The 24,364-nt window shown below is 40.4% G+C and overlaps 1 protein-coding gene across 5 annotated transcripts in view; it reads left to right on the top strand.

The window, feature by feature from the left end:
- PELI1 (pellino E3 ubiquitin protein ligase 1) overlaps positions 1 to 23,932 on the top strand; it is a 146,410-nt gene extending 122,478 nt beyond the window's left edge. For all 5 annotated transcript variants that reach the window (XM_073339509.1, XM_073339510.1, XM_073339507.1 and 2 more), the window contains 6 exons: positions 8,616 to 8,760; positions 9,754 to 9,883; positions 12,739 to 12,840; positions 20,311 to 20,508; positions 20,616 to 20,804; positions 21,759 to 23,932. In XM_073339509.1, the coding sequence (XP_073195610.1) occupies positions 8,690 to 8,760; positions 9,754 to 9,883; positions 12,739 to 12,840; positions 20,311 to 20,508; positions 20,616 to 20,804; positions 21,759 to 22,325 (1,257 nt within the window). In that variant the 5' untranslated portion in view covers positions 8,616 to 8,689 and the 3' untranslated portion in view covers positions 22,326 to 23,932. The remainder of the gene's footprint in view (positions 1 to 8,615; positions 8,761 to 9,753; positions 9,884 to 12,738; positions 12,841 to 20,310; positions 20,509 to 20,615; positions 20,805 to 21,758) is intronic.
- Positions 23,933 to 24,364: the final 432 nt, after the last annotated feature.

The following is a 24,364-nucleotide window of genomic DNA, read 5'->3' on the forward strand; positions in this document are numbered from 1 at the left end:
TCAGTGATTAGGGATGACATGAGAGCAAACACTATATTGGACTCCTTCATAAGAATTACTGGGAAAATGTGGAGTCCTGATCCTACAAATTTTGGGACTTCCCATGAATTTAAAGTTAAGCACGTGTGTAAGTGTTTTTTTTGCAAAATTGGGGCCTAATTGTGGGGTTTTTAGTCATCACTTAACATGGAATTCCCTTTATTATAAGACCCTTTGTATTTTGGGACAGAGTAATTTTGTTTACTAAAACGTAGTATATTAACTTGATATATTTTACATTAGTGAAACTTCATTAGTTTCAGTGTAATTGTCACCATTGTGATAGAATAGAATCAGACTGGTAAGTGTATAATTCACCAGTTAAATTTCAATTTAACTGGGTTTGGTGCTTGTAAATGAACCAGGATACCTAAACTGATTGACTGTCCTGTTGTCCTGCTCTAAATGAATGAGAGGAACGGGATAAGTAAGAGCTGAATGGTTTCCAGATACAGAATTAACATTTTCAAAAAGAAAAGGAGGACTTGTGGCACCTTGGGGACTAACCAATTTATTTGAGCATAAGCTTTCGTGAGCTACAGCTCAATGGCTGTAGCTCACGAAAGCTTATGCTCAAATAAATTGGTTAGTCTCCAAGGTGCCACAAGTCCTCCTTTTCTTTTTGTGGCTACAGACTAACACGGTTGCTACTCTGACACCTAACATGATACAGAATTTATTGGGCTTGTCAATTGCAAGGTCTGTGGTGCTTTTTCGTCTTTAGTGAGTAGAAATAAAGATTTAGAGCTTGTAGGTAGAACACGAAGAGGAAAATACTGCAAAGCTGAGTGACATCAGTTAAAACTTTCTGCTTTTGCTTCTGAATCAGCATATTTTTATTTTTAAAAGAGACCTCTGTCAATGAATATATTGTGTGTGGTGGTTTTTTTTAATTGCAGCATTTTAGAAAAGGCTAGTCTGGCATGAACTACAGTTGCTAACAGCCCATAATGCTAGCTCTGTGTTTAGAAAATGATGGTAATTTACTACAAAGAGACTTTTATTCTAGTATTTTTAGCTCACAGCAGAGTATTTAATGAATCTCTACTTAGGCTCATTGAACTCGCCATCTCCCCCCCCCCCCCCGCATGTTAACTGTTAAGATGCTGACAGTTTAATTTGCATTTTGTAAAGCTGAGTTTTGAGTTAGCAGTTCAGTAGACTTCATTAATTAACTCCTCAAGGTGCTGTGCACCAATCAGTTCTCCCTCTGGTGTCAGAATAAACCAAAAAATCCCAGGCAGGGTCTATAGACTTAATAGCAGCCACAGGAAAGACTAATGTATACGTGGTCCCATTTGATCAGAAAATACTGCGATAATCATGTGGCTGAGAACCGGACATGGAAGTACAACTGGTAGAAAAACCTCAGCACTTGGTTGTGCTTTTTCCCTCTGAATTTTCAAATAAAAGCTTTGTCAAATTTGGCAAACTTCAGCCAGGTCCCCTTCAAAGCATGAAAGCATTTGTTCTATCACTTACATTACAGCCAAATTCTGCTTTCAGTATAAATGTAGTCAGTGAAGTTGTTGCAGGTTTCCATTGGTGTTTGCTTCTTGCATATATATTGCTTGCTCCCACAACATATGGTTTGATACAAGTGTGTTGGTCCTTTATGTGGTTTGAAGTATTCCTAAGTGCCTCTATTGTTTAATTAACAGAAGAGATGTGGAAATAACCTTTCCCCCTATCCCTTAGCCTAAGTATACCCAAAAATCTATGGGGACAAAGTGGGTGAGGTAAGATTTTTTATCAGACTAACTTCTGAACACCAACAGAAGTTCTCTCTCTCCAAGAAAAGTTGGTCTAATAAAAGCTACCTTGTCTCCAATATCGTGGGACCAATACAGCTACAACAACATTGCATATTAAAATCGGACTCTCTCTCTGCCTGTCACAGCAAGAGACAAACGTTTCCATGATTGAGATGAAGATGTAAAGAAGGGGAGGGTAGAGAACTCTTAGGAAAGTTGCTTTCTTTTCTAGACTGCATTTAAAAATATTCTGTTTTTGAGTTTGATCCGTTTGACAGCTTTGTGGACATGAGGTCCTCAATCTTTCCACAAAATGCATACACCCTGGACAGCAACAGTGAAAACTACCCAACCCTCCTGACTCTTCCCTGCTCTGGAGGAACCAGTTCTAAGGGTGAAAGTATCCTCCATTCACCATGACTGTTCAGTAGTTAGGTTTTTCTGCTGAGACTGCCAATAAGGATGCAAATTAGTGTCCATTATGATGGTATCTTTTGTGGTAGTAACAGCTGTCCTTTAGGAGCTGACTGAGATCACCAGCTCATTACATGTAAATCACCAAACAGCCATAGAATAATGGTTTTCAGCCACTGCGAGCCTTGCTAATACTTATGCATGAGTCACTTTGCTTATATGAATAATCACATAGAGTTTAATAGAACTACTCACATGCATAGGAGTATGCAAGATTTGGCCCCTTTGCTATATCTGAAGCAATGATCTTGAGGTGAAGACCTGTTCCCAGTACTCTGAGTTGTCAAGTCGTCTTCCCTTCTGAACTTCCAAAAATGTAAATGGACAAGGCTTTTGTTTTTGGAGTAAAAATTGTATTTGTTTGAGATCAAAGTTCTGCAATTGAGGAAGGAGCATGGCTGATGAGGAAGACACGAAGAATTTTAAACTCGCTTGATGTCTGTACAATATCTAACACAATGGGGTTGAACCAGCCATTAGGTACTACTGCGTTATAAATTGTTAGCTTTCATGTAAATTCTTCAACTGGTAGATTGGCTGGGCTAGTGGGTTCTGTCCCCTAAGACAGTGGCTCTCAACCTTCTCAGTCTACTGTACCCCCCCTTCCTCTTGCCTACCCCCAAATTTCACCTCACTTTAAAACATCTTGCTAACAAAATTGGACATAAAAATACAAGTCTCACAGCACACTATTACTGAAAAATTGCTTGCTTTCTTTTGCCCTATAATTGTAAAATCAATTGGAATATAAATATTGTACTTATATTTCACTGTATAGTGTATATAGAGCAGTATAAACAAGTCATTGTGTGAAATTTTAGTTTGTACTGACTTTGCTAGTTCTTTCTATGTAAGCTGTTGTAAAACTAGGCAAATATTTAGATCAGTTGTTGTATCCCTTGGAAAACCTCTGCATACTCCCAGTGGTACATGTATCCTAGTTGAGAACCACTGGCCTAAGAGCTGTGTATGGCATGTCTGACAATGCCTCCTTTTCAAAGGAGGAAACAATAGACTTTGAGAAGGGTGTTCAGCTAGGAAAGCTTCATAACATTCTCTCTCTAGTCTGATTAGTTGTTGGGAGTCTGAGAGGCTGGATCACCTCACAAGAACCTTTACAAGCTTAGAAAATAAAAAATTGCTTTCAGTTCCTTATTGAACTGTTCTAGATGGTAAAACTGAAGAAAGTTTCCTTGACATGGAAAAATTACTGACAAGGTTCTAGGGGCAGGAGATCTGATAACTACTGAGTTTTCAGCTGCTTGTGCTGAAGATCTTGACTACCATTGTGCCAGGATAATTGATCTTTTAGATGTGAGATTTCAAGGAGACTGCTGAATTGTATTTCTATAATCTTGCATTAACCTTGTTTGACTCTTAAAGACTTTCTTGTCTTATGAAAGATTAAAAAGGCACATTATTACTGATCACAGAAATACAGGGAATTGAGAAAGAAAAGGCTTATTTAAATAAATCCAGTCTATTCTGCCAGATCAGGAGGGTTTCCTACAGTGAATCCTTAAGTACTTTGTCCAGTTCTAAATGATTGATGCAAATAGGCCTCCACCACTTTCCTAGAAGACCCTATAATATAATATTGAGTGTAATTTTCAATTTTGTGAAATTCCAGTAAGACTACTTAGAAATTTCATTGGGAGACTTTTTATTTAAACTTGATTAAGGTTCTTGCAGTTCTTGGTGGGGAGTCCACAAAAGGTCTGGGTAAAGGATTCTTTTTAAAAGTCATAAATGATTTTAAGAAAACATGATTGTCTATAACACTAAAAACAAAGACAAACCTGACAAAGGCTTTGTCTGTACTTTTCAGCCATTGGTGCAAACCCCCAGTGTAGAAATGACTTGCACTAGTGTGAATCGTGCTAGAGGACTGTAAGGGCTTAAACCAGTACGGCTGAAATTCCATTGTAGAGCATGCCCAGGTTTCATTGCAAACAGGGTGGGGAGGGGACATGTTCAGAGCTGACATAAATGGTGTATCATTTCAAAAAATTGGGAGTAATTACATATCAAGGGGATAGTGTCACAAGAAATGCAACTAACAAGGGCAGTGAGAAGGTACATGAGGAGGCTGAAGGCCTCCCCCTTGGATTCCTTAGCATGTGTTACACCCGCTTACACTGACTTACCCATGTGTAACATATGTCAACATGTATGCCACCTCTGAATTTGTCACTGAGGGCCTGAGTTTTGTAGGTACTTGAGTTTGGAGTTGTTGGTGTTTAGTACTTCTGAAAATCAGGCCTTCCATGTGCAATTGACAAAATCTTATATGCTTGCATTTAGCATAAAAAGCTGGAGAATTTTAGTTCAAAAACGTTCATGCAAATTACTGCCTTCCTCTGGCAGTGGAGGAACAGTTGTTCCCATGATCACAATAATTGGTTTTGTAATTCTTGAATTTTCTCCTAGGGGAATAAGATCTTAATGTGGTTGTATCCCCCCAAAATGAGTTTGGTTTGGATTCCTCTTAGCTTAACAAAAATTAATTAGGGTGTGTTTTAGATTTAGGTGTGAACAAAATCTTTTTGTATTGTGGTTTCCAAGTTAAAAGATAACTCTCTTTAGAAGTCTGAAGTGGTGCATCAAAAGAGGCTGTTGTCCTGGCTGAATTGGTGTTTAACATGAAACGTGATCCACTGTTTTGGTCAATGGTAAGAGTCTCTATGGTCTCTGTTCTGTAGTCCTCTTCTCCAGAATGAGGTTGCTTGGCCGTCTGTTTATGTAATTCTTTAAAGAGGTTTATTCTCCTCTGAACGTGCATGTGTAATTCCCATTACAGCTAGTGAGAGGCAGAAGGTCAGAACCTGACTTTGGGGCTGGCAGCTGCATTTTTCCAGGGCTCTCCACAGAACAAATTTTTACCTGAAAAATAGCAAGGGGAGAACATTCCAGACCTTTTCACACCAAAATCAAAACTGCTATCTCTCAGATCTTTTCCTATATCCTCTGGCCCTGCCAGCATGAGGCAGCTTTAAGTATACTGCTCAGTACTCTTACAAGTAAGCAAGGCACAGAAAAATCTTTCTTACCACACCATTTTATTTACCGGTCTAATAGTATTCCCTAATGGACAGTATTGCAGATTCCATGGTAGTTAAATGACTGAGCGGCAAATGTCAAGATTTTAAGGACATCCAATGTACATTTCAGAAGAGGAAAAAGCAAAGTGCTGACTATAAAATATGATGGCTAAGGCAAAAGTGGCAGTATGTAGAGAAGACTGAACTTTGATCTCTTCCGCAGCCTCTGTTCTTCCTATCTACATTTTATAAATGGGTTAGTCATTAAAGAGAGGACTAGAAATATAGGGGTGTCGTTTTTGACATTTAAAGGCGATGAATAGTTGCTTGTAACATGCTTTTGCCCAGACCAACATGGAGGTAAATCCATTTTATATTGAGCAATGCTTCAGTGTACTTGCATGGAGAAACACTAGAGAAAGCAAAACAGGAAATGCTGTTGCAGTTATGGCTAATAAAGATGGTGACAGGCTGTTCCAGGCCCATGTGCTTCAAGACACCCAATACAGGCCCAAACCTACAGGCTCTCCGTGCCTAGGCTGTATCTTGCTAATGAGCTCCATCACAGGGGAAGATGTGGCCCCAAGAAGTCCTTGGTAGTTTGTCTCCAGCAGAACTGCGCTGCCAGGGTGTAAGGGCAATCCCACTGGGGAGCAGAGCTGGTGTGTAGGCACAAAGAACGAGGAGTACTTTCTTTTTGCTGATATAGACTAATACGGCTACCACTCTGAAACCTGTGCAGGCAGAGTGTCTCCATGGTGTTGGCTCTTGAATTCCTGGACTCAGTTCACCGTGGGCGGTGTGGGGGGCTGGTGATGTGGCCTGTTGATGTGATGTTTATGTAAATATTCTTCAGTGAGTAAGGGGTTCAGGACTGAGCCCTAAACTTGTAGGTTATTTAAAAAAAAACCTTCCCTTTTAATCTTTTGAGATAATAACAATTAAACACTCCCCACGTGCCTGCCTGTACTAACTTTGATCATCAAACCAGCAGGCAGGTTTTCTTTCTGGATTGTGACTTCATTGCATGTGAATTCCTAAGGAGTCATGGCCAGTAGTCTCAAACCTAAGTGCCTAAAATGAGCTCCTAAATCGATGCTTAGGCTCCTAAATAAAAGTGCCCTGATTTTCAAAAGGTGCTGAGCATCTGTAGCTCCAGTTGAAGCTAATGAGAGCTGCTGGTGGTGCAAATTACTTAAGCACTTACGTTTGAAATGTTTTGCCCTAAATTCTTTGGTCTCCCATAATTGGACGATTGACTCGTTCAGTATGTTACTAGATATGACCTTATGTTACTGGGCTGTGTGCAGGCAAAAATCAAGTAATTGAAAACATTAAGGTAAGGTTTTAAATCCATTATTTGTATATGGACTGAAAATGGACTGACTTTAATTTGACTCCTCACCCCCACCCCCAGAATAAATAAATACTGGATAATCTCTCAATCCCAAATGTGAGAATTACCTGTAACATAATTTATGACACATATCAACAGGTGACTTGTGGGACTAGGTTAATTGGGCTTAATATCAAGAGCATCTAAATATTTGCCAGTAAGCTGTGAAAGGCACTCAAAGCTTTGTTTCGTTAGGGCCCAATCCTGCATTGCTGAGCATCACTTAAGTGCTGAACACCTGACTCCCATTCAGGGTTCATGGTATTTTGCAAGAGAGACTAAACAGCTACTGTGAGCGTTCAAACAAGTCTTTAATTTAGCTGGCTTTGTCGCTACTATGTACGTACGTTCTACTTTGGGTCATTTTTTCACCCTGTGTTTCAGATTAAATATTCTGTCACAAGTTTTTTGCCTTCCTTTGTAGTTTTTCAAGTGAAAGATTTAAGGTCTCACCTGGGTCACCCTAGACAGTGTGGTCTAGTGGTTGGAACATGGGACCGTGAACCAGAACACCTGGGTTCTACACCAAGCTGTGCTGCTGACTTGCTGAATGGCTTTGTGCAGGTCATTTAATCCACTGTGCCAGAGTTTCCCCATCTGTTAAATGCAGATAACGGTTCCCTGTCTCAGGCATGTGAGGATTGATTTAGGGTTTGTAAGGAGCTTTTAAACATGTGAAGTTCTGTGCAAGTACCAAGGCTCCCATGTGCTACAGTAATACAAATAATTAATCATTTATTTTATTGATTATTAACCGTAAGTTGTTTTGTTGGGATGGGAAGATAAAGGTTGTTACCTGCACAAACGCCTACATCAAGTGCGTGAGTTGAGCTGAGCTATCCTTGATTAGTGGATTGAGTTTAGTATGTGGAACTCTTGAGTTCAGATCCTTCTTCTGTTACTCAGTCTCTAAGGGGCAAGTCACTTAACCTGTCTGTTTCCTTAGCAGTATGAGTATAGCTGTACTACCGGAAATTATTCTCATTAACAGATGGGGGGGAATAATTCAGGGCTTTTTCTGCAAATAACAGGCTGTTCACTGTGTCTGCATTCATATCCCCTGTGTGTTCTGTCCAGAAGTAGCTCTAGTGAATAAATTTACTGGAAGGGAAATTTAAAAAAAAACAAACAACAAATTTTAAGGTAATTTTAGAGAATCTGTGGTAAAACCGTTGTGAAACTTTAATCACGGGTATTTACACTAAAAGTCAGGTTCTAAGAATTAAACTCATCCTGTCTGGAGACAGAAGCAATACCATGTGACCTCTGTGTCCAGTCAAAACTTACTGTAGTATCACATACTTGCACTTAACTGCTCACACTCAACAGCACAAGAATTATTATTCAGCAAATAATTTTGAACACAAATATATTTGATAAAACTTATGTGCTCATGGACAATTAATGATCAGAAAATATATTCTTCATTCTAGTCTTCTTACTAGGCAACCTCCCGTCTTGAGGGTCTACCCTAAAGCATCACCAAGCATATCTAGTGCAGTTCTACATCACTTATGTTAAATAATCAGGAAGGGTAAATGAAAGCTCTATTGCAGATTCATTCTGCCATGGCAACATTAAACCCTATCACCACACTTAAATTAGCCTCTTTCTAGGCTATATTTTGGTGATTCCAGGAGTTAGACTGCCTTCAAGTAACTGGAATTGTGTACGCTCTTTTATATACATGGCAGAAGCAGTTATTCAAGACCAACTGAAACATGGGAAAACAGTGTATATGAAATGATTCCACTACTGCAGCAGGTCTGGCAGACCAAAAGATAGACATGTGGAACAGTATATGGTTATGCTGGATGTGCAGGCTCACTTAAGCCATTGTGTATAGCTGATTTGCAGACAGTAACTAATTTCTTTGGCATCTTGCTAATTTGTTTTACCTTTATTTTACAGGAAATAATGAAAAAAGTCTGCCAAGGCTCTTGATCAGAGAACTGGAATTTGAGAAGAAGTCACTAACTAAGCTCATGTTTTCTCCTGATCAAGAAAATCATCCATCTAAAACACCAGTAAAATATGGTGAACTGATTGTATTAGGGTAAGTGTCTTGTTTAGAAATGAGTGCATAGCAGTGAGGTCAAATGTTAGATTACTGCAGTGCCTCTGCAATGAAAAGTGAGCCAATCACATGAGGCTTTGATAGGGCTTTGAACTGTTGTGTGGAAGACCTGGGTTTGATTTCTAGCTCCATTCTCTTGCTTTCCAGGCCAGGCAAGCTATGTGGTATTAAACACCCAGCATACTAATGACCTCTTCAGAGATCCCAGTCTGTGGCTGGAAAGACAGGATCTTTGATAACATAGAAGGAAATCCTCCTTTTTAAAGTCTTGTCTAGACTAGGATAAACAAGGTTTTATTAAAAGCACGCTAGCTAATGTATTTTAGAATCCTAGTGCAGACTAGGCAAATTGATCAGCCAATGTGTTACAGTACAATGTGATCTGTGGGGGCTGCTCCTGTCTACAGTAGGGTGTTAAAACATGTTAACAAACATACTTTGTAAAAAACATCTTTTCTCCTAGTCGAAGTAAGCCCTAATTAGAGGAAAGGGGTGTTTGTTATTTATCTGAGATCTTCTCTGGAAAAAATAGTCCTTTTGCAGTAAGTGTTACTCATAGGAGTCGTCCTTCTGTTATACAAGCAAATTGACGATAATGCTACTTGTAACAATAAATCTTACACATTTACCAGCTTAGGGCCTGCTCCTGCTCCCTTTGACGTTGGTGTGAGCAGGATTGGGCCCTAAACGTGCACACATGGTTTTCTCCATCTGTTTTTCTGACTGCACCATTTAATTCTGTACACCCAGAGAGATGTCTGTATACCATATTCATCTATTCTCAAGCTTATAGTCCTGTGCAGCTGTCTAGCGGCTTCTTTTTTCATAATACGTTATTTACCACAAAGATTGTTTACAGTGAAACTTGATTTTTAGATTACAACACAATACTTGTTTAGCAGTTGGTCCAAATTAATTTAAAAACCATTATTTCTTCATATATTTTATCTGCATAATGGCTTTTTTTCACAGGTATAATGGCTCTCTGCCAAATGGAGATCGAGGAAGAAGGAAAAGTAGGTTTGCTTTATTTAAAAGACCCAAGGCAAATGGGGTGAAACCCAGCACCGTGCATATTGCCTGCACTCCTCAAGCAGCAAAGGTAAGTTTGACAGTTTTAGTTGTAGGCCAGAGTCTGCTCTTTGACACCAGTGTACATCTACTGAGCTCAGTGTAATTACCCAGATGTAAAACTGGTATTGGACGCATCAGGCTCTGTGTGGGAAATGGTTGGGAGGTGTCTGTCCCGTTGGTGCCTTTCACCTACTGAAAAAGAAACCATTTAACACAAATCCAGTGCCCAGTCCTCACCACATAACACAAATAACTACTAAGAGTTAAGCTGGTCATATTGTTTTTCCTCCAGAACATGCTACCAAGGTGTACTTCAGATTTCCTGTTTTCTCAGTCTATCTAACTAGAGATAGGTCTGTGCTTCGTCTGGAGCTGTGCACTTCGAATACACCTGCTACTCAGTCCACTGGTGGTGGTGGTCAGCCACAGATGGGGAAGGGGTGAAAGGAGCTGTTTCACAAAAAGTGTTGCAAGGGGCTTAAAATCAAGTGTCAGATCCTCCCTAGGAGGAAGAGCGGGGAAGGTTTTAAACCTAGGAAGGAGCACTGATGAAGCTTAAAGTGTAAAAGGTGATAACTACTGTGTCTGGGCTCCATGCGCACTTGCACTGGAACCAATCGTGCCAAATGCCGAATATTTTCAGCGAGCTGCCGAGTGCCCACTGCTCCCGCTGAAATCTATGGGAACTGAAGATGCTTAGCAGCCTGACAGGAGGTACTCGGCAGGTTTCAGATTCAGGCCTATGACTAAACACAGTGGAGCCAATGTGGTCCCACTCTCATGTGTAAGGGCTATAGGATCTGACTCTGTTAGTATCTCTAAATGCTCTGACAATAGGGAGTACCAGTTTATACACCTTTAGCTCAGGGAATTACATAAAATAGCTGGGTGCTTTTTTAATTTGGGAGAAGTATAGAAGAGGGGTTTGGTTCTGATGCTGTAATCCAGTTGATGTGCTCACAGCTCCTATTGAGTTCACTATTTCTCCAGCCTCACAAGTACTTCATTCACAAGCAGACTATGAAGACCTACTTGTTCAGTTATAGACAACTAGCCATTGTTTTGCAAGTCAAAAATGGCACAAACCTCCAAAACCCTGGCTGACAAACTGAAAGTTTAATGTATTTTGCTAGATATCTTGCATCCTGTGTTGAGTAAATTTCCATTTCCTTTGCTTTGCTAGCAGCACTTACTGCTTTTTGTCCAGGTAGCTTACTAATCACCCCATGATATCACAGTGTATAAAAGGGCTGTTAAAATAAAATCCACGCCTCTCACCCCTCCTTTGCTGTTGCAAAAGGTCAGGATGTGGAGGTTTTACAAATGCAATGCTAGTATTTTTAGCCTTTGCCATGCTTAATCATTCTTCGCATCTTTTGTATCTAGGCCAAAGTGTGTCCAACACTAGTCATGACTAATGTGTCTGTCACATAACACGTGTCTTGTTTCAGTGTGGTGAAGGGACCAGTTGGGTCTTTCTGGATCAGTCCTGCGTTATTTTATTTTTTAACTCTGGTGTATGAACAGTGACACACCTTTAGCAAATTTGCACCTGTGAGTTTGTGCAGTCATCAAGCACAACAGAAGGCTGGCTATATTCCTAGACCTGAGCATAGAGTTTGTATCCAGCCCACCAATGAGGGCAGTGCCAAGCTGCAGCAGCCAGGGGAAATTCTGGAGGGGTTGGGACTCAGAAGGCACTGCCCCTTCCAGAGCTCTGTAGATGTGCAGGAGGCGTGTTCGCAGTGTGCCATGCTCTGTTGTGGATTGTTCCTCCAGGGCTGCTAGAAGGGAGCAGACTTGCACTTCCCAGATTGCCGTGATTGTGTCTGGAACTTGAATGGGGGAGAGTACATGGTAAAGAGAGTCCTTTGAACCCTCACTCCCCACCTTCCATGCCCCTACACAAGAGCCTGGCATAGTCTGGCCCTTAATGTTTGTTGTAAGCTACATAGCTTACTTACTATCTCTACAAGGTGTTGCAGAATTTCTAATCTGCTGGGGCAGCACCTCCTTATGGGGAGTGGGTAGCATGTACTTTCTTCCACAGTTGGCTAACTCCACTAGATGCGGTGGAGGAGGAGGATCACGGCCCCACCACTTGTAACTGTGTTAACCGGGAGCATGCAAGGACTGCAACTGTCAGCAGCTATTGAGAGGAGGAATTAAACAGGGAAAGCTCCTTCCACACTTATGTCTGTACATATCCCTGTAAGAGGTGGCTTCAGTCTCCCCCAGAGCTCTAGATGTTGGTGTCTTGCATAGCCATGTAGTGAGGAGAGCATTTACCTAACGTCTCATATTGATTACTTCACACTTTTTATCATAGCTTGGATAAATATCACCTCTTTGTTCCAAAGCTGAATTTGAAATTATTTCAAAGCTGTATTTGAAATAACTAAGTGGGTTGCAGGTGATAGTAAAACACTGAATTTTCTAGTTTGGGGGCCATATACAACTCTCATGGACTTAGCACAGCTCATGGAATGCACACTGATGCTTACTGTACTCCACTCACATTCTTTCTAGGGTGCCAGGTCTGGAAAATCTGAGTGCTGTGGTTTTTACCAAGATATCCTTGATTGCTTTTTAAAATGCAAAACCTCTAGATTGCTAAAAAATTAAATTAAGACCATTAAATTAAGACTCAGACGGTGTACTGTGTGTCATGTTTAAAATCAGTATCTGTCTACAGCGAAGCCACAATTTTTGTGCCTTTTTCTTGCGATCTTTTAACTTACAAAATAACATGAGCATTGACTTATCAGTCTAACTACTATAAGTCTACTTGGGTTGTTCCTCTTTGTCAATTGACTAGTGTTTGTTTTCATTTGTGATGCTCAGATATTCTTTATTTTTAATATATATTTTAATTTTCTATAGGCAATAAGCAACAAGGACCAACATAGCATATCGTATACCTTGTCTCGGGCCCAGACGGTGGTGGTTGAATATACACATGACAGCAACACTGATATGTTTCAGGTATGTAAAGCATGTGCAGTATATATTTTTCTTATTATAAGAAAATGGCACAAGACGTGCTCTCGCTCAAATTTTTTTCGGTGTTTGAAGGTAAAACGTTTTTGTGACTAATCCGCCAGGACAAGGAGCAGGGTTCTACTCTTCATTCTGCCACAGACATCCTTTATGGCTGTGGCCAGTCACTTCACTCATCTGTCTTCTGTAAAATGGAGACTAAGGGATAACTGTCTCACAGGGGGGAGCTTGAAGCTAAGATCTTGCTTACAAAGTGCTTTGAGAATCAGTCACTAGTAGGTGCAGTGGAAATGCAAGTGTGACTAGTTGGACCAATAACTATTTTGTGCTCTGAAAAAACAGCACAAACTTTTTCAAGAAAGTCTAATAATATTTGAGTGAGTTCTGTACTGTGAAATGTTGGCATGTAGGGCCCACTTCTGATACACCACTGTAAATCCGAAGTCATTCCATTGCCTTCAGTGGAGTCTGCGTATTCAAACAGAATTGGGCCCACAGCATACTTTTAATATCTTACAGCTTTCCTCAAAAGGAAAGGGTTCTGTTTTTAAAAATGAGGGTTTGTTCCTTCTCTCCAGTGATTGAATTCTGTGTTGAAGTTAAACTAATTTGCCATGACTGAGCTACCAAAACAGGGTTTTTTTAACATAAGAACAGTCATACTGGGTCAGACCAAAGGTCCATCCAGCCCAGTATCCTATCTTCTGACAGTGGCCAATGCCAGGTGTGCCAGAGGGAATGAACAGAACAGGCAATCATCTAGTGATCCATCCCCTCTTGTCCATTCCCAACTTCTAGCAAACACAGGTGAGGGACACCATCCTTGCCCATCCTGGCTAATAGCTATTGATGGATCTATCCTCCATGAACTTTATCGGGTTCTTTTTCGAACCCTGTTTTTGTCTTGGCCTTCACAACATCCTATGGCAAAGAGTTCCACAGGTTGACTGCGTTGTGTGAAAAAGTACTTCCTTTTGTTTGTTTTAAATCTGCTGTCTATTAATTTCATTTGGCCGCTTGTTCTTGTGTTAGGAGGAGTAAATAACATTTCCTTATTTACTTTCTCCACACCAGTCATGATTTCATAGACCTCTATCATATTCCCTTATGTTCTTTTTTCCAAGCTGAAAAGTCCCAATCTTATTAATCTCTCCTCAAATGGCAGCTGTTCCATAACCCTAATAATTTTTGTTGACCTTTTCTGAACCTTTTCCAAGTCCAGTATATCTTTTTTTGAGATGGGGCGATGACATGTGTGCAGTATTCAAGATGTGGGCATACCATGGATTTATATAAAGGCAACATGGTATTTTCTGTCTTATCTATCCCTTTCTTAATGATTCCCAACACAGAATCATAGAAATGTAAGGCTGGAAGGGATCTCAAGAGGTCATCTAGTCCATCCCTTTGTGCTGAGGCAGGACCAAGAATACCTGACTGGTGTTTATCTAACCTGTTCTTAAACTTCCAATGACGGGGATTCTACAACCTTCCTACTCTATTCCAGTGTTTAACTATCTTTATAGTTAGGCTAGACATTAGGAAAAAAACTTCCTAACTTTCCCTTGCTGCTGCAGATTAAGCACATTACTTCTCGACCTACCTTCAGTGCACATGAAGAACTGATCCCCCATCCTTTTTATAACGGCTCTTAATACGTTTGAAGACTATTCTCAGCTCCCTCTCCATTTGTCTTTCCTCAGGCTAAACATGCCTGGTTTTTTAACCTTTCCTCACAGGTCATGTTTTCTAAATCCTTCATAATTTTTGTTGCTCTCCTGTGGACTCTTTCTAGTTAGTTCACATCTTAGTGTGGTTCCCAAAACTGGACATGGTACTCCAGCTGAGGTCTGACCAGTGCTGAGTAGAGGAACAATTATCTTCAGTGTCTTAGATATAGCATTCCTGTTAATACCTCCTAGAATATTAGGCTTTTTTGTAACTGCATCACATTGTTGATTTATATTCCATTTCTGATCCACTGTAACCCCCAGATCCTTTTCTGCAGTATTACTGCCTAGCCAGTTATTCCTCATTTTGTATTTGTGCATTTGATTATTTTCCTTCCAAACTGTAGTTCGTTGCACTTGTTTGTTGAATTTCATCTTGATGATTTCAGATCAGTTCTCCAAGGGCATTTTGAATTCTAATCCTGGCTTGCAATCCCTTCCAGTGTGGTGCTGTCCACAGATTTTATAAGCATACTCCACTCCATTATCCAAATCATTAGTGAAAATATTGACTAGTGCGGGACCCCACTAGATACATCCTCCCAGTTTGATAGTGAACCACTGATAAATACTAAGTGATTTTTTTTTCTCCTTTCCCCAACTAGGTACCTTATAATAATTCTTCACCTAGACCAGTGCTTCTCAAGCTGTCTGATGTGGGGGACCGGCAATTTTTTTTCCCAATGTGCACGGACCACCACTTGAGTAGCACTGACCTAGACCACATTTCCTTTGTTATTTGGGACTATAAAAAGCCTTACTAAAATCAAGGTACATCATGTCTACACCTCCCCCCTCCACTAGGCCGGTAACCCTATCAGAGAAGGAAATGAGGTCAATTTGGCATGACTTATCACCCTATGATCCTCTGGATGCTTGAAAATTGATTGTTTAGTCATTTGTTTCAGTATCTTTCTGGTATTGAAGTTAGTCTGATTTTTGGTCTGTAATTCCACAGGTCATCTAAAGAGGGGGAACAAATAAGCTATCTTTGTAAAAATGTTCTTCAGGCAGGCTTCTTTAAAATCACCTGTGGCAGTCCATGTGGACTGATGGGTTATCCTGCCTAGAAAGCAGAGTACATGCAATAGAAGAAATATATTGACTCCCCATATCCCCTACAGCAAACCCCTCCATTCCCCACCAAAAACTACCCCCAAGTGCCTAGTCTTTCTCTCGCTTTTGTAGTAATGTAATCCACTATACCATGAAAATTGGGAGAGAGGGGTCGTCTGTCAGTTCCATAAATGGGTATGGAATAGGAGAGCTCAGGCAGCAAGTTGTCGAATTCAGTAGCACCCCAGTCATTTGGATCTGGCTATCTGAACATCCTGGATGCAATAGGGTAAAAACTTCCCTTTAAACTCTTCAAGCATTGTAACAAACCCAATGACTTGTTTGACAGGATAGTCAGTTTCATGCAATCCCACCATACTCAGGTGTGTTGAATAGGTCTGCACTGAAGACCTAATTCAGCCAATTGTTTGCAACCAGAAGAGGGGGAACTACCTTGTCAGCAAATGCACTGAAGGTAGATTCCCTCCCGCCCCCCCCCCCCGCCCCAAATGTTGTTCTGTTATGGCAGGGATTTCATTGTAAACGCAAGCTTCTTGTACCTTGTCTCTCCTAACAAGAAGGACCCTGCTTTCCAATGCCCCATCAGAACTGGAGGGCGAACTCACATGTTCCAGGTATTCTTTCTAATCTGTATTTCCAATAGGTCCTAAACCTGGTGTCAAGAATTAGAACATATGGTGGGTTCATGCAGCCATTAGGGGCTCAATCATTCCCCTCCCACCATGATTAAAGGGATCACTTTCCCACTATTTTGACATTGCAGCTGCTGATCTGCTGACTTAGATAATGGGACTCACCTTTCGGATGCAACTGCCCCCAGGGGGAAGTTCTGGCACATCTGACTTCACTACAGTTTTTTATTCTATTGGCTGCTTTCTGCCTCCTGAATAAACAAAATTTTAGAGGTCGTCAAGGAACCATCTCCTGCACCTTACATACTCCAGAAGGGACTATCTCAAATGAAAACAAAAATCTCACACTGGAAGGGGAAAAAACCCCAAGAAACGTACCTGAAGATCATGCAGAAAACCCAAGATGATGATGATGAAGAAAAAGCTGACAGCCATCCAACAGAGGAACAGCTACAACAACTCCAGAGAACCCAAGACAGCAGGTCCCAGCACGTGGATGCTACACAGCCCCTCAGCATCCTCAACCTATCAGACTCTACCTAATTGAAACTAAAGTATCATTCTCTAAAGGACTAAATTCTGCCCCAACATAGAACATGATGCCACACTAACATGTGAAGAACTAGAAGAATTCTTCCGCTGACTGTGCCTCAAGGAATTCTTTCACAGTGAAGATGACACCACCCACAACTATCACATCCCCCACCGAATAAGATAAGAAAAAGAAATAATCTGACTGGATGTCCCACAGCGGAGGAAACTACACACTAAATCATTAGATTGGTTGCTTCAGGAAAAGATACTCTGAAATCCTCAACAAATATTGCAGTTCACCCAATCTTTCTACTGCTGAGAAGATAGTAATACAGTATCTGAAATCCAGCCACCAGAAAGTGATCAAACCTGCAACCAAAGGGGATACCATTGTAGTCTTTAATCATGGCCAACAGACAACTCTAACACCACTTTTTATAATGAATTCTAAGATGCCACACCACAATTCGTACAGGAATTTAAAATTACCATCAAATCCTTCCCCAAACAACTCCAAGAAAAACTCTCCAACTTCATCCCTACAAACCACCCCAGATTCTACATGTTTCCCAGGCAGACCCATCGTATCTCGCCATAGAACTCTTACTGAAGAAGTATCAGGACTCATAGAAACGGCCTTTAAACCACACCACACACACACACAACCAACTTCCTCCAAGACACTACAGACTTCCTCCAGTAACTCCATGACATTAACGACCCCCCAGAACACACACACACTGCCATGTGAATGTCACCTCCCTGTACACCAACATCCCTCACCATGATTGCATTGCTGCCTGCCTCAAATGCCTAGAAGACAATGCACAACGCTCAAAAATCCACCCTAAACACTTTGCCAAACTCATCCTTTTCCTTCTCACCCACAACTGCACATTTAACAACAAACATGTTAGTCCAAACCAGGGGAGCAGCCATGAATTCTAGGATGACTCCCCAGCATGCCAGCCTCTTCATGGACCACCTCAGAGAAGAATTTCTGAAATAATATGCCATGAAACTAATGATATACCTGAGATACACTGATGTGTTCATCTTCTGGACAGATAACCTAAACGCCCTCAGAAATTTCCCATCACCCATTGCGACATGGGCCCATTTGTGATTCACTACTGTGTCAGCAATTCTTATCCGGCCTGACTTACTCACTACACCTCCCACACTAGTGTCATGATATTTATTTAAAAGGTGATGTAATATATTTGAAATTTAATAACACATTGGTCATTAATGTCATTGTGAAATGGAGTAAAACTTCAGTTATGAACACCAGAGTTACGAACTGACCAGTCAATCACACATCTCATTTGGAACTAGAAGTACACAAACAGGCAGGAGCAAACACACAAAAAGCAAATACAGTACAGTATTGTTAAACGTAAACTATACATTTATTTTTCTTCTGCATAGTAAAGTTTCAAAGCTGTATTAAGTCCAATGTTCAGTTGTAAACTTTTGAAAAAACAACCATAACGTTTTGTTTACAGTTACGAACAACCTCCATTCCCGAGGTGCTCATAACTCTGAGGTTCTACTGTGTATGTATTAACACTATATAAGAAATTATGGGTACTCACTGATATTCAGCTTTACAGTTTGTGCCCAAACAAAGGGGTAACAGGTCTCTCCCAGACAGGAGGCAATGCCACAGCTATATACCTGTCTCCTATGTAAATTAAGTATGGTGGAATCAAAACAGTGGAAGCCCCATTTATGTACAGGAGAATCGGAATTGCATAGGAAGGGGAAAACAGCATGAGGTCATCCTGTCTCTTGAACTTTGGAAGACATAAGCAAGACAGAAGTCATGTCTGGTATCTATCACTAGACAGACACAAGGGGCAGGCTCTTGCAAGCTGAGAAAGATGGTTCCTTCAACCAACAAGTTGAAATACCTGGAAATGGAATATAGGTGAGAAACCTGCTTAGGTAAAGATCTTTTATGAAGGAAGACAAGGGAAATGAGCCCCTTGTGTTTCTGTGGAAGGTCCTGATTGATAGAAAGTCAGCCACCTGAAGTGTGACACCCGTCCATCAGTCTCTTTCTAGAACACTCCCACAGTAGCATCAACTTTCTGGACACCATGATCAGCTTCAACAATGGAACCCCACATATGACTATATACAAGAAATCCCTGGATCACCACACTTACCTTCATGGATCCAGCAACCATTCGAGACACATTAAGAAATCTATCTACAGCCAGGCACACACTATACAGGACTTGCTCCAGACAAAGTCTGGGATACACACCTAAACATACTTGCAACCTTCACTTAACAAGGGCACTCCACTGGAGAAGTAGATTGCATCATGGAAAGGATCACCAAAATACCCTGGGAGAACCTGCTTCAGTACAAGGAGGGGAACCCACTGACCACATAGAACCATATAACTGGAAGGGACCTGAAGAGATCATCTGATCCAGGCCCGTGCACTCAAGGCAGGACTAAGTATTACTCCTAGTTTCCCCTAAAGCCCCACACTAGAATCCATATGGGGTATCATCAAACAGTTATAACCCATATTTGATGGGGACCACATCCTAACGAAATCTTTCCCAAACCCTGCTTCTGGCCTTCAAACAACTGTCCAACTTTGTCTTGCTCATCCAGTAGCTAGCTCCCCACCAATCGGGACACACCAACTCAAAGTGACAACAGATGCAAAACCATCAGACACATCTCCACTGCTACAATGATTGATTATCACCCACAATGCACCTGTCTGGCACATATAAAACCCATGAATCTTATCGCAACTTGTGGTGTACCTCGACTATTCTGTGCATAAAATCAATTGATACGCTCTCAAATGAACTCCAACAGAAAAATAAGACAAAAATACCATATCACCTGTGGGCAAACACTTTTCATAAAGCAATCACTTCATATCTGACCTCTCAATCTTCATCCTCAAAGGAAACCTGCACACCTTCAAAAGGCAAACCTGGGAACTTAAATGCATAACTCTGCTAGATGCTAAAGTCCATGGACTCTGAGAGACTGCTTTACAACAATTTGTAACACACTGCACTGCCTGCCAACTCTTAATTGCCTCCTACTTTTTAAGAGGTCTCCTACAGCATGTGTGAACCTGTTATGCTTAACAATCTGCCCCAACTTGTATTTGGGTTAGCCACTTCTGTTACCTTCCCTAGACTTGAAGATGAACTCTGTGAAGCTCGAAATCTTGTAGTCTGCACCAACAGAAGCTGATCCAATAAAAGATATCTTACTTTACTTACACTGGTCCCATTTTATGAGACAGTATGGCTACAGCAACGCTACAATCAAATTAGAGGTGGAATAACTTACCAGTTCAGAGGGGGTTAGTCTCAGGTGGTAAAATGTCTTTAGTCTCTGAAAGGTCATGGTTTATTCTTGACCACTTTAAAATGTTTAAGTTTTAAATGTTTTGTACTGTAGCTTCTAAGTCATGTGTGTTTTTCCCTCCTCAGATTGGCCGGTCAACAGAAAGCCCTATAGACTTCGTAGTGACAGATACTGTTCCTGGAAGTCAGAGTAATTCAGATACACAGTCCGTACAGAGCACTATATCAAGGTTTGCTTGCAGAATCATATGTGAACGGAACCCTCCTTTTACAGCAAGAATATACGCTGCGGGATTTGACTCATCGAAAAACATCTTTCTTGGGGTAAAGAGACACATTCTCGTCCCAGCTCAGTGCAGGCTTATATTTAAACTAGTTTATACCTCAGAATAACAGATGAATGGAAGTTCTGTCTTTGTCATTCCTCATAGGAAAAAGCTGCCAAGTGGAAGACATCCGATGGACAGATGGATGGGTTAACCACAAATGGAGTTCTTGTTATGCATCCGCGCAATGGATTTACTGAAGACTCCAAACCAGGGGTATGGAGAGAGATATCTGTGTGTGGAAATGTGTTCAGCCTCCGTGAAACCAGATCAGCTCAGCAGAGGGGAAAAATGGTAAGTGTAGTGAATAACATTTTATGCTGCATATATGATACAGATACATTGTTTAAGGCTGTACCTAGGGCTACATAAGGGCCAGAGTATGCTTGATTGACTTAAACAGTATAGGGCCTTACTCTGTTTTTAGTGACTGCTCATGGAGTAAGATGCTACTCAACCCGAGTAAGACTGGCAGAATCTGGCCCTAAATCATTCATTTATTGTATGTCTACACTGCTGTGCTAAATTTAGTAGCCCAGTCTAGCATGTTGGTCTGTGAGCAGTGGAAGCTTTGCTACATCATGATGTGGGCTTTTTAAAAGTTTTTAAAATTATTTCCTAACCCTCCCTTTTCACTTGCATCTTTACTCACATTTTTCTCATTTTGTGGGGGAGGGGAATTCCCACAGTTCTTTGGATGTTTCAGAGTTAATGTAATGTAAACCTTGCTCTAGAAAGATGCATGAGATATAAAACCAGACTTGTCTTGATATGACTTTTTTTCCTGAGTAAAAATTTTTTTAAATCAGATGTTTTACTTGTTTTAAGTTGTGGTGCATTTGTTTAGGAAAGATGGTGTGCTGATTGTGTGTGTGTGTTTGCATACACTACTACTAACTTAAAACTAATGTTGCTTGCTCCCATGGCAAACTATTGCTCTTTCTTTAATCGACTTAGCTGGATGCATGATCAGGAAGGAGCTCATGATGATTAGGCATGTGGGTGCTTTTGGTGGCTTCAGTTTTAGGGTCCTGAACTTGAGACATAGTTAAAGGTGCCTGATTTTCAAATAATTCTGAGCACCTACCCTCTAAATATCAAGCTCTTTCAGATCTCAGATTGAGCACCCAAAATCACTGCTAGTTGAAACTCTTGGCCGGAGCTCCCTAGCCAGGTTTTACAGTTGTTTTCTTCAAAATCTATACAGCCAGTTTGAGTAACTTTGTGATCTCTGCATTTCCATCCCAGGTTGAGAATGAAACCAACCAACTCCAAGATGGCTCATTAATCGATCTGTGTGGAGCAACGATGCTGTGGCGAACTGCCGAAGGCCTTTCACGCACTCCTACGGTGAAGCACTTGGAAGCTCTAAGACAAGAAATAAATGCCGCCAGGCCTCAGTGCCCTGTAGGGTTTAACACATTAGCATTTCCTAGTATGAAGAGGAAAGATGTTGTAGATGAAAAGCAACCGTGGGTGTATCTGAACTGTGGCCACGTACACGGCTATCACAACTGGGGAAACAAAGAGGAAAGAGATGGGAAGGATAGAGAATGTCCCATGTGCCGCTCTATTGGCCCCTATGTGCCTCTGTGGCTTGGATGTGAAGCTGGATTTTATGTAGATGCAGGACCTCCAACTCATGCGTTTAGCCCATGTGGACATGTGTGCTCAGAAAAAACAACTGCATATTGGTCCCAAATTCCTCTTCCTCATGGTACTCACACTTTTCATGCAGCCTGTCCGTTCTGTGCACATCAGCTGGCTGGCGAACAGGGTTACATCAGACTTATTTTCCAAGGACCTCTTGACTAATACGCGTGTCTCTCAGGACTTCATTAAATTTATAAGCTAAGCAATTCTGATTTTAAACAAACTGTCTATTTCATATTCTCTGGGTTTTGACAGTTTGCATTAAAATGAAGATTTTTTTGTTTTGTTATAGCAGCTAAATCCCTTTCTAGATGAGGAAAAGCCTGGAAACAACGAGATTATGGGGAGGAAAGGGAAAGTTCCTGACTTTGTTTAATGTCTACTTTTGGAGAAGGGGAGGGAATTTATGCATAGCGAAATTCAATGCCTTCAATTTAATGTTTTTGAATGACATGTCCTTGGTGTGTTAAAAGTTGCTTTTTGGGGGGGGGGGGCAGTGTATAACTGTGGGTAAATGTGGTCAGTTCAAAGGACATTAGTTTACAGCTTGGATGCAAACATTGTAAAATATAGCAACATGTATATTAACTTTTTCTATTTATCTTTATTATTGAAATTATCTTATGGCATTTTGATAGAGGAGGAGCATGGTAGTAGTGTGTGAAATCCATTGACTGGATGCATAGAATAGTCCTTGATGGAGGAAGATTAGAAGAAAACTGTAGAAGTACCTTTTTAAAATCTAGAGTACTATTGAGTTCTTAGAGTAGCCGAATGTTTTTTAAACAAAATTAATGCAAATTACATTGGTGTAAAAATATGCTTTAAACTCACAAAAGATAATTATGATGGACTTTTTAAAATGTCTGTCCATTGGGTAGGACTATAATAAAAGAACTGGTCACAGGAAAACATTTACCTGATTCTTTGAATATGCAATTTTAAACTAGGTTAAGGATTTTTCTCCTTCTGTTAACTAATCTTTTATTTACCATTAGCAATGTTTGAGGTTTTTTATTTATTTAAACAACAAAAAACAAACAGCCAAGACTCATCTGTTCTTCACTGTTAGAAAAAAGCCATGAATTAGCCAGAAAGCTGTGTTCAATTTAAAGAAAATTATTCATTCTGCTTTTAGTCTAATCCCTTAATTTGTATGCAGGGTGGGTAGATGGCACACTGGCTTCATACACTTTGCCTTTCAGCTCCACAGAGCTGGGTACAAATATGTATTTAGGTGACAATTGAAGACATTGCAGCCTTGGAGCTAAGATGTTTGTCCACATCCCCAAACCATCATGTAAACTGGCACAATTGGCAGTCTGTGCTCAGGAAGAGCTCCGATTGAGATTGAGTTGTATTCATGGCGCTTGAGGTGGAGGAAGCTTGTAGAAAAGTTACTCACACCATGGCTGATTAAGTCCGTTTTTAGTCTCACTTTCAATATCCCTCCCTCAAAATGCTCCTCTTTCTTTGCCCCTTCACCCTCCCCGCCACCACCACCAATCCCTTACCTGAAAAGGCCAGTGCATTACATGGAATTTGAGGCTAATCCACCATGCTTTGTGACAAACATTCAAATAATCCTTTTAGGATTGAGGTAAGCTTTTTTTTAAACTAGCTTTTTAAACTGGTTTCTCTACTTTGGATTGGAAATATGTACGGTATAAACTGATAGTAGCAAATTCCCGTACTCTGTAGCATAGCTTTAATTTATCCTATCACAAAGCTGTTCTGAACTTTCCTTGATAAAAACAAACTGAATTGTGTTTAGAAGTCATGAATTATTTACTGTCAAGAATTCTTTCTCCATTTTAAAAAGATACGTATATATATTGTTTGGTTCACTCAGGAAATGTATGTGTCAGGAAACCTGTATTATAAGTTCAAGTAGCTGTCATGTATAAGTAACTGCTGTTACACCATTTCAAAGAAATATAATTGATTTTGACATTTTTCTGGTTTCATGCATTAAGTAATGAGACTTATGCAACAAGGAATCCCTGTATTGTAGTTGTTCTAATCATTTATATTCAGACTCTATATACTGTAGTTTAATTTTTATTTTCAAATTAATTTATTCAAACTATGTGAGTAAACACTTTTCAAAAATAGAAATTACAGAGTTGCCTATTGCTCTGTTGCATTTGTTTCTGCTCATATGGAAAAGATTTAACAAAGATGGAAAGGTTACGGTACTT

This window comes from Lepidochelys kempii, chromosome 3 (assembly GCF_965140265.1).
Source record: "Lepidochelys kempii isolate rLepKem1 chromosome 3, rLepKem1.hap2, whole genome shotgun sequence".
NCBI lineage: Eukaryota > Metazoa > Chordata > Testudines > Cheloniidae > Lepidochelys > Lepidochelys kempii.